The sequence below is a fragment of the Miscanthus floridulus genome, chromosome 2, assembly GCF_019320115.1.
Source record: "Miscanthus floridulus cultivar M001 chromosome 2, ASM1932011v1, whole genome shotgun sequence".
Taxonomy (NCBI): Eukaryota; Viridiplantae; Streptophyta; class Magnoliopsida; order Poales; family Poaceae; genus Miscanthus; species Miscanthus floridulus.
In genome coordinates this window covers 40480063-40496374 of record NC_089581.1, presented here as the reverse complement: position 1 = coordinate 40496374, position 16312 = coordinate 40480063, and the positions used below count along the sequence as shown (strand labels likewise).

General features: G+C 49.2%; 1 protein-coding gene across 1 annotated transcript; it reads right to left on the bottom strand.

The window, feature by feature from the left end:
• Positions 1–10485: 10485 nt before the first annotated feature.
• Positions 10486–11168, bottom strand: LOC136536397 (uncharacterized). The gene is made up of 3 exons (XM_066528703.1): positions 11050–11168; positions 10714–10962; positions 10486–10632 (listed from the first exon to the last, which is right to left on the bottom strand). The coding sequence occupies exons 1-3, from the start codon at positions 11164–11166 to the stop codon at positions 10486–10488; spliced, it is 513 nt and encodes a 170-aa protein (XP_066384800.1). The 5' UTR covers positions 11167–11168.
• Positions 11169–16312: the final 5144 nt, after the last annotated feature.

The window sequence follows — 16312 nt, the reverse complement described above, 5'->3', positions numbered from 1 at the left end:
AGTAGGTCTCGGTTGTACCAAGTTGCTGTTAACCATGTATCCCTAGATCCCCGCGTGGTTTAGTATTCGAAGCTGTGTAATCTTTCGTGTAATCCCTGATCTACGAAATGTAATCGTGTTTTCCCTTCTGGTTCTTGCTTTGAATCTCAGGACGAGATTCTTTTTAAGGGGGGTTGGTTGTAACACACCTGGTGTTACAAGCCTGTTGAGCACCGCGATTTAGGCCTAAGGAAAATTTTCGAAAAGGGTTTCTCGGAATTTTTTATTTAAAACGTATTCGACGCGATACGCGAATCCTGTGTGACTTAGTTTCGTGGACTCGAATCAATGCCCAAGTTAAATCACGCAGTGCGTAGAAATATTTAGGACTGTCGAACGACGATGCCAGCAAACGGTATGTTCTGTTAGATTAAGCATGAAAAGTGACTTTTATAAATAAAATAAAATCCGTTAATAAGTTGAATGATGTATATATATATATATATATATATATATATATATATATATATATATATATATATATATATATATATATATATATATATATATGCTCAGGTGTTTATTTTGAAAAGCTTTGGTTTAGTTTTGACTTGCGAGCGAATGACTCCACAGCGATGACGGGACGTCTCCCTGCCTTGCTCCGTCACTTGTCGTCAGTAGTGCGTTCCCCCTTGTTTGAAATAAATCAACTACGATTTATTAGCGTCGCGCCGCATCGTTGACTTCCGTCGTCGTGCCACCGCTCCTTCTCCATCGCGTCCTTTCTCTGATGATCGCCATAATTAAGGTGGGCCGGGCTGCTGCTGCCGTATACTGATTTGTTTGCTTTCCCTCTCTCGCTGCTTGTTCTGTTGTTTCACTCTGCGGCGTCATAAATGTTTCTGAGCTTGCTTGCCTTGGCTCAGCTTGTCTTGCCTGCCGTGGCCTGTCTCTGTCTGTCTCCTGATTCCCTCATGCTGTTTTTTTCTCCCTCCTTGTTCTTCTCTGCTGCCCAAGGGCGTCACAGCTCCTGCCTATTTTCCCCACTACACTGCCCCGTTTCTACAGCGCCGCTCCCCTTCCATTCCCCCGCCGGTGCTGGCCCGTCCCCGTGGGCGAGCACATGTCGCCCCAGTCTTCCCGCGCTGGAGCTGCGATCTAGCTCCTGCCTTCCCCCCCACGGCGTCGCCTCGCTACCTGCTGCTCCGCCCACAGCTAGTAGAGCCGCAGCGTCCCGCCGACGCTAGCCCATCCCCACGAGCGAGCGCGCCCGCGCTCTTCGGGTCCACGTTGGGGCCTGCTGCTCCGACCGTGGCCGTCGTGTGCGCGCGCGTGCATGAGTTCCTTGGCCACACGTGGCTCTCCGTTCCTTCCCTTTCTCGCTGCTGACCACACGCAAGCGCCCGCCATGGCCAGCCACCATCGCCGCGCCCGCTCCGGCCCACGCCGGTTCACTGCCCGCAGCACGCACCTAGGCCGCGCTGCCATCCCCGCTCCTCCGCAAGGACCGACGTCCTCCTCTTCTTCCTCGCGCTGCCTTTCCGCGCCCTCGCACCGCCTGGCTATCGGCCAGCCGCAGCTACTCGCCTTTGTGGCCGCTGCTGGTCATGCCGCCCTCCCGGGCTGCCGTGCCGCGTCCGGCCACGTGCGCCCCTGCCATGCGTGCCCGGGTCCTTCGCCGCATCCTCACGCCGAACCGGCTGCTGCTTTGCCATTGAGTGCGTCCGCGCCAGGTCCGCCGGGTGCCGTAGCTACGCCCTCACACGCTGCCATGGCCTCGCGCTGGACCCGCAGCAGCCGAAGTGCCCCACCACCGCCCCGGGGGATGCCGTTCCGCCGCCTCCACCTCCACGGCACCGCCACATCCAGATGCTCGCCTTGCCATTGGTGCCGAGGTTCCGCGCGCCTGCGATGCCTCTGTGGCAGCGCCGGACCTCGCGTTGTTCCCTTCCGTGCGCCTCCTCCACGGTCCACACGCCGTGGCCATGCCGGTGGTCTGCTGTTGCGCGCGCGTGTGCTGAGTCCGTGCATCTCCCCGCGCTGCTCCTCCCGGGCGCCCGCAGTCGCCCATACCCGGAGCCCCGCTGGTCCGCGCACCTCCTCGCGCCTCCTCCGCAAGCCGCTGCTTCGGGCGCCCTTTTCTGCCGGACCGCAGCAGCCGCCGGCCACCATGCCCTCCCCTGGTGCTCTGTTTCTAGGCAAAGAAAGGATCCAAATCGATTTAACGCCGCCGTCTGGCCCTAGTCGCGTGGGCCGCACTCGTCCGCGAGGGCCGGCCTGCTCGCCGCCATGCCTGGGCCACTCCCGCTTGCGTCCGCGCTGTTTGGGCCGCACAGGTGTCGCCCGCACTGGGCCGACCTATCGCCGGCCGCGTACGGGCCGTCCGCGTGCTAGGTTGGCCTGCCTATCGCCTGGGCCCCTGGCCGCGCTCGCCGCGCCGCTGGGCTGCTCGCGCCAGCACGCGCGCCGCGGGCCGAACCACTGCTGGGACGGCCATCGCGCCTGGGCCATGTGGTCGCGGACCACTGTCTTGGGCCGCTGGGCCGAGTAGGTGATTGCTGATCTCTTTATTTTTCTTAAGCAATTTCTAAATTCGCTTATAAGGCAAAACTGTAAAATCAATATAAATCTGTGTAGTGATCCAAAAATTATATAACTAATTTTATTAGGTTTATAAAATCAGGATCTACTTGTTAGTATAATTTGTTCACCTAGTTTTAAGAGGGTTCTAGGGTTGCTCTAATTGATTTAGAATGCTTAATATTATGAAAATGTAAACTTGTAGGAATTGTTATGGTAAATTGGTAATAGGGTTGGCTCTCAAATCTATACAGTAGGTTCCTAGCAATATTAGCTGCTCGTTGTAATTTTGTAGCTCCAGAATAATTAGTTTGCTAGGCAGATAATGATGCTCTATTTTGAATAACGATTAAATCGATAGAATGAAATAAAGAAATAACTTGGGTTTATATAACTAAAAGAATTGCTGGGAAATAACGTCTTATCCGACAATGTGTATATGTAGCCTAAGTACGGTCGTCGTTAGAACTAGCCCGATAACTTGAGAGGCGTATGTCGTATTTTACGAGTCACGATTGCAGTCGATTAATTACATCTTTGCATTGCATCGCATGCATATCATATAGGTATGATGATGGATCAACAGATCGATCGAAGGATGATTGGGAATCCGAAGGTGGTGTATTGGTATTCTCTCTATGAGATGATGCAATGAGCTTTCTATTTCATTGATGGTGGATGATCTGAAGATGCAGACACTAACTTTTTAATATATCTTACCCAGACAAGCCCCGGTGCATAACCCCTACTTTTCTAAAGTTTAAATTATATTTGTGCATTAAGTTTTAAGGAGTTGAATGAAAACCCACTTGCATATATATCTCTATATCCTATGAGTCTTACTAGTATGATAGGATCGTGTAGATTGCTATGCTACAGGTCTCCGGTAGAAGTCGAGTGATTGCCTGTCACTCGCGAGAGATAGGAAATATGTTACTGTATTATTATCACTTGGAAGATATAAATGGTGGAAAGGAAAAATGGTGACCGGGCAGGGATCTGGATTGGGTATTGGTGGGTGTAAGAGGTTGTGTCGCCGTGGATGCGGGGCATGGCTTGGTTACACTGCTTTCCCTGTCTGGTCGGTTAAGGACCGATCGTTGCATAAGCCATCGAGACAAGTCACAGACTTATTATCCCGAGCACATACTTGGGTATGGGCGCTTGGAAGACTTGTTGCTCTCTTGTCACGGATCCGGCTCTTTCTGGACCGATTGATTGGAGACGGTGATGGTGGAGGTCCTTGCACCACACGGAGTCCGGGACTCAGGATGTGGGGGCTTGGAGTCCAAGTTTGGATGGGGACCTGGACATCCGGGATAGGAGAGTGATGGGTTGGTCCTGCTTGTGCCTTGGGTACAAGTGGGGCATGTGTTTTCGGGGTACCCAGCTGGGGGCATTGATTCGCGAATCGCCGGGCAATCCGGTATGGCTTGTTTCATGCCTAGCATCGTAGTAAGAATCGAAGATGAAAGATGGAAAAAGGAAATCTGATTGCTTACCACCTGCTTGAAAGTAGCACATGTGCTTACATAGGATGGTTAGTTAATGAACCAATGCGGCTATTAATAAAAACCAAATATAAGGACGCACATTTAGTAATGCTTCGTGCAGATGCAATGAATCCACAAGCCAGATAGCCCTGTATATCCTTGGAGTCTTTTCTTTCCTCCTGTCGGGTAAGTCTTGCTGAGTACAATTGAGTACTCAGGGTTTTATTCCCCCTGTTGCAGGTGACAAGTGGATGCTAGAACCGACCCTTGTGTGTGGATACCTCCTGGTGGGCTCAGCGAGGATTCCCTTACGCTACGATCATAGTTTATTTACAACTCTCACCAAATGTTTTCATAAATGAAAGATTTATAATCTATTGTCATAACGTATATACTAATGCTTCATCATGCCATGAATATCTATTTATTTCCGCTGTAATTCTGATCACATGTTTATATCCCGCTGTTACAATAACTTAATCATAACTTTGGTAATATGAATACTTTCCTCTGTTATACTAATAAATATTATACCCTGATGTTGTACTACAAGTGATGTAAGAAATGGTTAAGAATGATGTAAGCTTTATTCTCTCATTTGTGATCCTGATGGCAAAAATGTGGATTTTTTTGTTCTCCCCTGGGGTGTACCCGACAGAACCGAGTAATTTAGTGTTCTCCCTCGAGTGCTTAGTGTCTAATGGAAGACAAGCACTTCTGTGAGTCATTAGATTAGGCGGTTCTGCCACATATACGAACTAACTTTTTATGGTTGCAAACCTCTTAATCCAGTCATATTCAAATGTCATTGGTTTGATCTAGATGTCGTGAGATGCACCCCTAATCTTGGGCTAGTCGAAATTCGACAATCATCCGTCTTACCGGGAGACGACGTCTATATTGTGGCTCAACAGGCCACGCAAGTTTATTATTTGTCGTACCCGTTCCAAACCGACAGTCGTCTTTAGGGTTGGGATGTTGTGTACAAGGTATCACCACACGGTAAACTACCTGTACCAAATAATGAAGATTTAAATATAGATCCCAACACATATGACGGAGAGTTCTTCCAAGAAGATGGGTTCGAAGGGAGTTTTGTGATAGATTTAACCGAAGCGATCGGAATAGAAGTAGACAATGAAGGGGTTGCTGACGAGGACGCTAGAGATGAGGTTCAGAATGTGAAGGACTTAGAACTACTTCAACGATTACAATTAGTCAATGACGGTGATGACGACAATCCTCATTCGGAGCACGGGCATGATTATATCGACACGTGTGATAGTGGTGATGAGACTTATGATCCAGCTAATCCCGATCATGACGATTATTTCTAATACATGTATGAGTCATACTAATTTATTTATTATTTATCATACCATGTTATTTTTGAAGTATGTTAAGTTCATTTTGCATATCTTTCTAAGTATGTTTTGTTTATCTGTGCTGATTGGTTTACTCTTTTTACTTGCAGGTAATTGAGCAATGGTGGGCGCTGCGAGGAAGCTCGCGGCGATTTGCGAGAGAATCGCCGCTGTAGGGAGGGGTTCAGGTTCAAGTTTAGGTTCTGGGTCAGGGTTAGGTTCAGCTTCAGCTTTAGGGAGGGGTCGAGGGAGGCGTCGAGGCAGGGGTAAGGGGGAGGAGCAGGAGCAGGAGCAGAGGCAAAGGCAGAGGGGTCGAGGGAAGGGTAGGGCGAGGCCCCCATCGCCTAAACCTGACCCCCCGATGTCTGAGGAGGAGGAGGTACCTTCCGCTCACGCCTCTGGTGAGGAGGAGGAGGAGGAGGAGCAGGAGAAGGAGCAGGAGCAGGAGGGGGAGGAGGCAGGGGATGCCCAGTCCAAGATCTGGTTGCGAGGTCCCTCGTCCCTCCCGAGGCGTTCGATACCTGAGCATAGACGCCCGTTGATTAAACCGACATGGACCAGGTAAGTAACTTTAAATATTCGCAATAATTTTGATATGTTGAAAATTACAAAAGAAACTAATAATTTATATTAATCACTTGTGCAGGAGTTGGATTAAGCTCAGTGGGGGTGATCACAACCGCAAGGTCAACGTCATCCTTGGCCTTTTGTGCAGGGAACACTTCCTTGGCTTGGTGGCATACACCGGACAGCACCAGCCGACCTACACGTGGGACCACTACGTCGCCGCCCCCGACGTCCCTGATCGTGATTGCAGGAGATTCACCAACATAGCGGAGCGGGTGAAGGACGAGCTGTGGGTAAGTATTCCTCGCACTACATTGCTCAATACATCACCTTCACTGGACATTCTTGAAATAATAACTTTATACATCGCCTCTATATGCAGGACTTCTACAGATGTCAGGAGGGATTCGAGGCCAAGGCGAAGTCCGTCTCTGAACAAGCCGCCAAGAAGCTCATGAAGGACATGCACTACGAGGCGCGCGTGTAGGCCATCATCGAGTTCTACGCTCAATACAGAAGTATGAAGGTTAAAAAAGAGGAGGCAAGGACATTGAACCTGACCAAGGACCAATTTATGAGTGTAAGCAAAGAACGTTGATACTTACTTTATTTGAGATTAATTACGCTTAATTTCTTTTTTCATAAGTCACATACTTGATGATGTAGGTGCCTCCGTGGTGGTGCCGAGCGCATACCCGATGCTAGGAAATGATGGTGGATGAGTGGTTGCAGCCCGGGTGGTTGGAGCACCACCTTGCTTGCCGAGAGCGGCGTTTGCAGATGTCAGGTGCATCACACCATCAAGGCAGCCTGAGCCTTGATGAATATAGGGGAAAATGGGTACGCAACTTTATTTCTTTATTCTAATTCTCAATTCTGCATAATTTCTAATCATTTTGCATTTTTGCCGCAGTCGTCGTCACATGATGACCATCCTTGCTCCCAGCTTAAGGCATGGGTTCTGTCCAAAAAGGGCAAGGCGACGACCGACATCGACTTCAACCCGGAGGACCCGCCTGTGGCGTATAGCCATCCAAGCATCCACAGCCGTGTCACCCAGTATACAACGATGGCAAGGGAGGTTCATGGGCCAGAGTTCGATCCAAGCTCCCAGGATATTGACGGAGAAATCGAGATGAGGGTGGGAGGAGGCAAGAAGCATGGTCGGTATTGGATTGGCGACAGCATAATCGACACGGCCTCTACTCCCACTCTCTCCCAGATCCGAGCAAGGAGCACGGACTCGAGCCCAGCGATACGCCCACGGCCAACCACTGCACAATTCTAGATAGAGGCTCTCCAGGTTCTTTCTCTTTCATTCATCATCCGTTGGTTCTTACATACTTTAGCTTTGCATTATAATATTGCGATGAAATATTTTAGGCCCAGGTGGAAGCAGAAAAGAAGCAACAGGAGGAGATGGAGATGAGGGTGGAGCAGATGGTTCAGCAGAGGTTAGAGGCCGAGCGGCAGAGGATGGAGGAAGAAAATCGGATGAGGATGGACCAGATGTTCTAATACATGTAGAATTTTGCTTCGAGCATGAGTCAATCTTTGCCACCGCCACCGATGCTATTTCCTTTACGTCAGCCACACACAACTACTCCTATGAGTCACTTGACACATTAGATTGAATACTTTAACTTAGACAAGTTCCTTAGTTAGCTCAAATGATATCAATATTGTCACACACATATCTTCTCCTATGTGCAGAATCAATCATCGGCTTCGAATACTCAACCACAAGACCTGGATCAGTCGCAGTGGTTCCAAGGGCCTTCTCCTTAGTGACTTGTGGATTATTTGTGCATTACTTGTTTAAACTAGAACTTGTGGATTACTTTCTCGAATAAACTAGAACTTATTTGTGTGCCTGTGATGCTTAATATATGCCTGTGATGTAATATATATGCCTATGATTTTTGTTAGAGAGGGGTCCTTTATACGTAACAAAACAGTAAAAACAGGGGGTTGGACAGTTTGTTGAGTGTAACACTCGGCAAAGAGATCCTTTGCCGAGTGTTTTGGCTTTAACACTCGGCAAAGAGGTCAGTTTCTGTTTTTCTGGCAATTTTTTGCCGAGTGTGCAATGTTTGCCGAGTGTTAAAGTTAAAACGCTCGGCAAATAAGTAGATGTTTGCCGAGTGTATTGGCTTTAACACTCGGCAGATACGTAGATGTTTGCCGAGTGTCGGAGGTTTGGCACTCGGTAAAGTTGAAGATGTTTGCCGAGTGTCTTCCGTTTGACACTCGGCGAACTCTCTGTTACCGTGGACGCCGTTAACCTCCTTTTCGCCGAGTGTTTAACGTCGCCGAGTGTTTTTGACACTCGGCAAACCCTTTGTCGAGTGCCCGATATTTGACATTCGGCAAACATTTGTTTGCCGGTGAAAAATTCGCCGAGTGCTAGTCGCCGAGTGTTACACTCGACAAAGTCTTTGCCGAGTGTATTTGGGGCTTCGCCGAGTGCCTGGGGCACTCGGCAAAGTCACTGTTTCCCGTGGTGGAGTGTACGTACGTGCTCACTACGCATCGATCGCGTGATCCGTCCAAATCAGCATCACGTCGGATCGGACTATCGGAGCTAGCTAACCGGCCAGCGACCGTGTTTTCTTCGGTTCCTAGCAGCTCCCGGCCAGTCCCAGGCGGCCAGGCCCCATCCCCATCCCCATGTGTCGATCGGCCTTCCGTCCGGTGGTCACAGGCACGCCATTGTTCGTCGCTCCGATCCACGAACTAGCGAGCGAAGGCTCGACCAACTATCCGTCCGGGTTGTTTGATTGCCCTGCCGATCTCTCGCCCATATGCTGCCATGTGTGTCGCACTACCCACAGTGAGTGTTACGTTTAGGAGTGTTGCCGGATCGTACGTAGTGCGCATATGCATGCTAGCGGCAAATAAAAGGTATGGATTCTAGATTGTGCTCATGCCGTCTGAAGTTGTAGCACAGCTCCTCCTGGGGGCGATAATGTTGAAAACAAAGCTTGTGCCTGGCTTTAAGAAATGTTAAACTACTTATGATCCTTTGTCTCCATCCTAAAATGACAAATTAACGGTGGATTCAGCATAGCCAAAGTGAAACTCTAACACTTGACGTCAATGCATTCATCGATCTGTTGCATCCATCATCTATGCGCTTGAATGGACCACCAGTGTGTCCATGTGTGTGTGTCGTCTATACATAATGAGATTTAAAGGTGGGTGTTCTTCTTCAAATTTGAGTATAATTTCAGTGTCCCAATACATTTCTCGTTATCATTTCGCCTGATCTGCGGTGATTGCTGCAGCAGCAGCACTGCTGCAAGCAAGCACTAGCTGTAGTGAATGGAAAGAAGAAAACAGGTAGCCATAGCCCCAACCACACTAGAAAAAAAAAGCAGACGAGAAGGCCATTAGTGAACACCCAAAGGTTTTACACGATTATATTGGGTAAGTAGAAATAGTAAAATAAATAAAAGGCTTTGCGTTAATTAAGAAGAGGTGAGTATATAAGTTCTACTCCAGGCAAACTGCGTGCATACGTTGGTTCTATCGTCTAGCTTGCCTTATCTTGCCCACGTAGGCGAGGCTCGCCTTGCCAAGTCAGGTTAGCCAAAATGGCTCTCCTAAGATAGCAAGCAAAAAGCTTGCTAGCACAGATCCTAAGGTGACATGACCTACGAACCAAACGCACCATGCAATCTATAGCTCAGCTCAACATGCCGAGAAGAGCAAGCACCACTGCAGACGCCCTCTTTGCCGAGTGCTGGGGGCACTCGACAAAGCCAGCCAAGCACTCGGCAAAGGCTTTGCCGAGTGCCGCACTCGGCAAAGGTCTCTCGGCAAAGATTTTATCGGCAAAAATTTCTTTGCCGAGTGCCAAAAATCGACACTCGGCAAAGTCTTTGCCGAGTGTCAAGCCCGCACTCGGCAAAAAAATAACAGCCGTCAACATTTGACGTCGGCTTTGCCGAATGCCTAGGGACTGGCACTCGGCAAAATTTGAATTTTTACCGAGAGCCAGGGCTCAGCACTCGGCAAAGAAACCATTTTTTTTTAAAAAAAATCTTTTAAAAATAGTCTTTGCCGAGTGGTACCACCTGGCACTCGGCAAAATTGACCTCTTTGCCGAGTGCCAGGCTGTGGCACTCGGCAAAACTGGGGAAGTGGCTGTTTTTGCAGCATTTTTTCCAGCTTTGCCGAGTGCCACACCCCTGACACTCGGCAAAGACTTCTTTGCCTAGTGTTGGCACTCGGCAAAGCTGGAAAATTTGCTATTTTTTTGTTTGTTGCTTTCCTTCGAAAGCAAACGCGCAAAACTCATATATAATACATGAGACAGCACACAGGCATTTAACATCACACAAAACGCATACATAATCCATCACATACATCCATAATACATCACAAGCACATCCAACATCCATCACAAGCACATCCTCCTGCATAATCCATCACACGCACATCCAATGTGCAAATCCAGGACAACATCTAAGAAGTCTTCATCCAACACAAGTCCTAGATCAAGAAAAGTCAATGAAACATGAAGGGGCACCACCTACTGCCACTGATCCCAATGGGAGCCTAAAGGGGCACCTCCGTGTGGTGGTGGACCTGTCCAGCCGGGGGTGTGTGTGCTGAGGCGAAGGAGTCGGGTTCGAACCCGACGACTGTTGCTGCACAAAGGAGAATTGAATTCATTAGTATCTACACAAGCTAAAGGACTTGATCAACCATATATATATACTCACCGGAGTGCCTAGAGCCAGAGGAGTAGGAGGCACAACTGGAGCGAGCAACGACTGGGGCACCACCACACCCGGGAGAGTGGTGCCGAGGCTCGACATGAATGAGAACATGTCCTGCATCCTCTGTGCCTCGGCCGCCCTCTGGGCCCTCAGGACCTCCCACTCGGCCCTCTCGGCCTCCCTCTGGGCCCTCTCCCTCTCCCTCTCGACCCTCTCGGCCTCCCTCTCGGCCTCCATCCTCTCCACAGTGGCCTGCAATATTCAATCACCAACGTTTAAACAATGCAAATGCAAGGTACATGTGTAAAAGTAATGAACGGCGAATGAAATAGAACTAACCTGGAGTGCCGCCATCTGCTGCAGTGTGCTCGCCTGCCGAGGTCGAATGGGGACGGAGGAGCTCGTGCTCTGTGCTCGGATCTGGGCGAGGTTGGGCACAGAGGTCGAGTCGACCATGTTGGAGGCCATCCAGTACTGGCCGTGCTGCTTCCCTCCTCCGAGCCTCATCAAGAGGTCGGTATCAAGGGGCTGGGTGGCGGGGTCGAAGTCCTCCCCATGCCGCTCGCAGGCCGCCGAGGCGTAGTCGGTGAGCTTGCTGTGGACGCTCGTGTTGCTGTACGCCTCGGGCCCGTCCTCCGGGTTGTAGACGGTGTCCGGAGCTGTCGCCTTGCCCTTGTGTGCCATGGCGTACGCCATGAACTCATTGCATTCCTGGCCATCATGCGACTGGGACTACGAGGAAAACACAAAGACGATTAGAAGTAATGAGAATTGAGCGTTAGAACAAATAAATAAATAAGTGCATAGCGTGTACCCAGGCCTGGGCGTACGAACTAAGGGGCCGGTTGCCTTGGTGGTGCGCCGGCCCACCCATCTGCAGGCGGCACTCCTGACGGAGGGCGTGCCTCTCCCTCCACTCATCGGAGACCCACTTGTCCACGATGGCCGCCCAACAGTCTCTGTGGGTGGCGCACCAAGAAGGACACATCTGCATGCCATCAAGTATTAGAAATGTTAGAATATAAAATGAAGGCTACCTATTCTTCATGGAATGAGTCAGTAACAATGTTTTATAACTTACTGCGAGGTACTGCTCCCTGGTGAGTGTCATGGTCCTGGCCTCGCTCTTCTCTGGGTATCGACCAAGGACGTCGCACGAGTGGTTGATGTGGCACTGCAGCCTCGCCTCGTAGTATAGGTCCGTGACTCGGCCCCTGCATGCCCTGTCCTGCACCTTCGTCACCCAGGCGATCGTATGTCAGTACCCCCTTTTCCCAAGCATCGATCAAATCATCGAACACAGGCTCCATGAACACACCCATATTGTTCCCCGGATGTCCAGGAATTCTCAGCGACAAAAATACGTTCTTGGGTTGAAAGATGACACCGGGGGGGAGATTCAGGGGTATCACGAACACGGGCCAACAAGTGTATGGGGCCGCGGACAATCCATACAGGTTAAACCCATCTGTTGCCAACGCTACACGTACACTGCGAGCCTCCTCAGCTTTAACACGATGTATGCCATCGAAATGGGTCTAGGCGTCGCCATCCGATGGGTGTACCATCTTGTCCGGATTGTACCTTTTGCCATTTTTGTGCCATATCATCTGTTTCGCAGACTCCTCTGTCATGTACAGCCGTTGGATCCTCGATATGAAAGGAAGGTACCGTAGGACCTTCGTAGGGATACTCAGCTGTTCCTTCTTACCATCACTAGTGTCGACCTCCAGGTACCTAGAGGATTTGCACTTTGGACAGTGCGTTGCTCCCTCGTGATCTTTCCTAAAAAGGACGCATCCATTCGGACAAGCATGGATCTGCTCATATGGCATCTTAAGTGCACGAAGAAGTTTCTGTGACTCGTACAAGTTCTTCGGCAGGATGTGATCCTTCGGAAGCAGGGATCCAAAAACTGCCAACATACCATCGAAGTTGTCCCGACTCATGCTAAACTGCGACTTCAACCCCATGATGCGTCCAATTGCATCCAGCTGCGATACCGTTGTCTTTTCATGCAAGGGCTTCTGCGCTAAAGACAGCATATCATAGAACGCCTTTGCGCTTTCCTCTGGCTTCTCCTCCAATCCTTCACCGAACCGTGCCTGCTGAATGTCATCCATCCAGTCTGCTGCCCCGCCATCTCCATCATAATCCTCGAGACGCTGTCTCACCACCTCCTCTCTAATACGACCGGCTTCACCATGGTGGATCCAGCGGGTATAGTTTGCCGTGAATCCATACTTGATAAGATCTTCCTCCATGAGCCTCTTAATTTTTCTTTTCTTGTTGCCACATCTGCTGCACGGACACGGCATCCGGGCTGACCCTTTAGCAGCCCCGCCAAATGCATGCTCTAGGAAAGCATTGGTCTTGGTCATCCACTTGCATGGCCCGTGTACATCCACTCACGGTTATCCATCCTCTGGCACATGCATATGTAAGCGAGTAATAAAAACTGCAGGTAAATCCACAAGGCGTTCCTACTATACATCTAATAGGTGAAGGATAGGTCCTAATCCCACCCGAGGATGCGTAGATGAGGTGGTGCCAAAACTCTGTCTCGGACAGGAGCGGGCCACGGAAACTAACCCATCTACGCATCCGCGGGCTGTCCAAAAAACGTGGACAATCCGAAACAGGTACGGAATTTGGTATGCAAAGATCTGCATACCAACGACTGTATCTCTTTCGGACAGGAGACGCCTAACTGGGGTTACACGAGATACAAGTATGGAAGATGGGTTATACCTAGGGTGTCGGTGAGGTCAGGCTAGTGGGGTGGTGGTGAGTCGCAGCAGTGGTGAGGCGACGCGGTGCAGGCAGAACCGCAACGCCGACGAAGACGATCGGGGTCGCCGAGTGCCTCCCAACGGTCCTCGTCCTACAAAGAAAAGGCAAATGGTTAGACTCCATTGAAAATTTTGGCAACACCTCCCCTGCACGGAGAGGTTCCCAAAACCTGCAGAAAACATTGGCACGAAGGCCAACAACCACATGTATACCAACACATAGGCACGAAGGCCATCAACCACATACATACAACAATAACTACTACTAACACTAAAACTATGAACAATAACTACAACTACTACTGTCACTACGACTTACTAACTAATACTAACACTACGAATTAACTACTACTACTAACACTACTACTTACTAACTAATACTAACATTAGGGCATACCTTGCTAGCGAGAATGCGAAGACCGAGGGCCGGCGACGACAACGGGGACGACCGCTACGGCGTGAGGGTCGACGAACCAAGGCGGCACCTTTCTTCTCCTCTTCTCCTCTTCTCCCCTTCTCCTTCTCTCCTCCCCTCCTCCTCTCTTCTCCCCTGCCTCCTTCTCCTCCCTTCTCCTTCCTCTCCTCCTCCTCCTCCTCCCTTCTCTTTCTTCTTCTTCCTCCTCCCCTTCTTCTCCTTCCTCCTTTTCTTCCTCCTCTTCCTCCTACCTCCTCCTCCTTCCTACTGCGGGCGCGGCGGGCGCGGGGCCGAGGCGCGCGGGCCGGGGAGCCAGCGGGGCGAGCGTGCTGGGAGCCGGCGGCGGCGGCGCAGCAGTGGGGCGGGCGCGCGCGTGTGTGTGCGTGTGTGGTGTGTGCGTGGTGTGTGCGTGGTGTGTGTGCGTGTGTCCGGTTTTTTTTATGTTTCAAACCTCTTTGCCGAGTGCCAGATCCGGGGCACTCGGCAAAGAAAGTATTTTACCGAGTGCCCCCGATCTGGCACTCGGCAAAATAAAAAATTAAAAAAAAATCCTGTCCTGGCTTTGCCGAGTGCCTAGGGCTAGCACTCGGCAAAATATTCACTTTGCCGAGTGCCAAACCTTGGCACTCGGCAAAATAATTTTTTTTTGTTTTTTGCTACCAACTTTTTTCTTAGATTTGTATTTATACCATGAACAACATGTTCAAATTTGGCACAATTTCATTGCTGTTTGCTATATTTCTTCACTTTATTTCGTTTTCTTGCAATTTTCCGGAAAATGTAGGTTTGAACTGCAGGTGCATCGAATAATAGTTTTGATACATTCCAAAAATGTTATTCTTGTTTGTTAGTGTCACTTTATGCTAAATCTAGGAACTGTCTCAAAATTTCGATCAACGTGCTCACGGGGCAACGTCGCGAACTTGCGTGCGAGTGGTTATTTAATTCTATAAAATTCAAACGAATCCCGAAAATCATGAAACTTGGCGAGATGTCGTGATATCACATGCATATGTGGTGGTAAAAATTTGAAAATGTTTGGAGGACGTCATCACGTATGTTGTTCACAAACCAGGACACATATCACATGCATATGTGGTGGTAAAAATTTGAAAACGTTTGGAGGACGTCATCACGTATGTTGTTCACAAACCAGGACATCATGTCCTGGTTTGTGAACAACATACGTGATGACGTCCTCCAAACATTTTCAAATTTTTACCACCACATATGCATGTGATATCACGACATCTCGCCAAGTTTCATGATTTTCGGGATTCGTTTGAATTTTATAGAATTAAATAACCACTCGCACGCAAGTTCGCGACGTTGCCCCGTGAGCACGTTGATCGAAATTTGGAGACAGTTCCTAGATTTAGCATAAAGTGACACTAACAAACAAGAATAACATTTTTGGAATGGATCAAAACTATTATTCGATGCACCTGCAGTTCAAACCTATATTTTCCGGAAAATTGCAAGAAAACAAAATAAAGTGAAGAAATATAGCAAACAACAATGAAATTGTGCCAAATTTGAACATGTTGTTCATGGTACAAATACAAATCTAAGAAAAAAAGTTGGTGCCAAAAAACAAAAAAAAAATTATTTTGCCGAGTGCCAAGGTTTGGCACTCGGCAAAGTGAATATTTTGCCGAGTGCTAACCCTTGGCACTCGGCAAAGCCAATATTTTGCCGAGTGCCAAACAGAAGGCACTCGGCAAAGAGGATGGCGTTGGGTACCGTTATCCCCGGGCGCCTCTTTGCCGAGTGCCCAACTTTACCGAGTGTCTGGCACTGGGCAAAGTTTGGCTTTGCCGAGTGCCTTATTTTGCCGAGTGCCACACACTCGGCAAAGCCCTATTTGCTGAGTGACAAGTTTCGCCGAGTGCCCGATATTTGGCACTCGGCAAAGATTTGAGCACTGGGCAAAGTCCCGGTTTCCTGTAGTGAAGGCGCCGGCAGGACAGGACGGAACATGGCGCCGCCGAGCCGTCCGGTGGGAATTACCTACGTGCCAAATTCAGTAAGTGTGGATTTTGGTTGGATTAAGTGTAGTTTTTGGGGCATGTCCTAACACCTGAATGCATCTCTGTGGATCCTGGTAAGGTGCAAGATGTGTTAAATTAGAAATCTCAAAAGTTAGTGTATCAGATTCCATTGGTCTTGCAGGTTATTATCGACGCTTCGTCCATGAGTTTTCTAAAGTAGCTCAACCAATGACCAAATTACTCTAGAAGGATGTCAAGTTTGTATGGAGTCCGGCTTGTGAAAAAGCTTTCTAAGCCCTGAAAAAGTTTCCTACCTCTGCTCCTGTTCTTATCCAACCAGATATTGATAGGCCATTTGATGTGTATTATGATGCCTCTAGGACTAGGTTGGGTTGCGTGCTTAT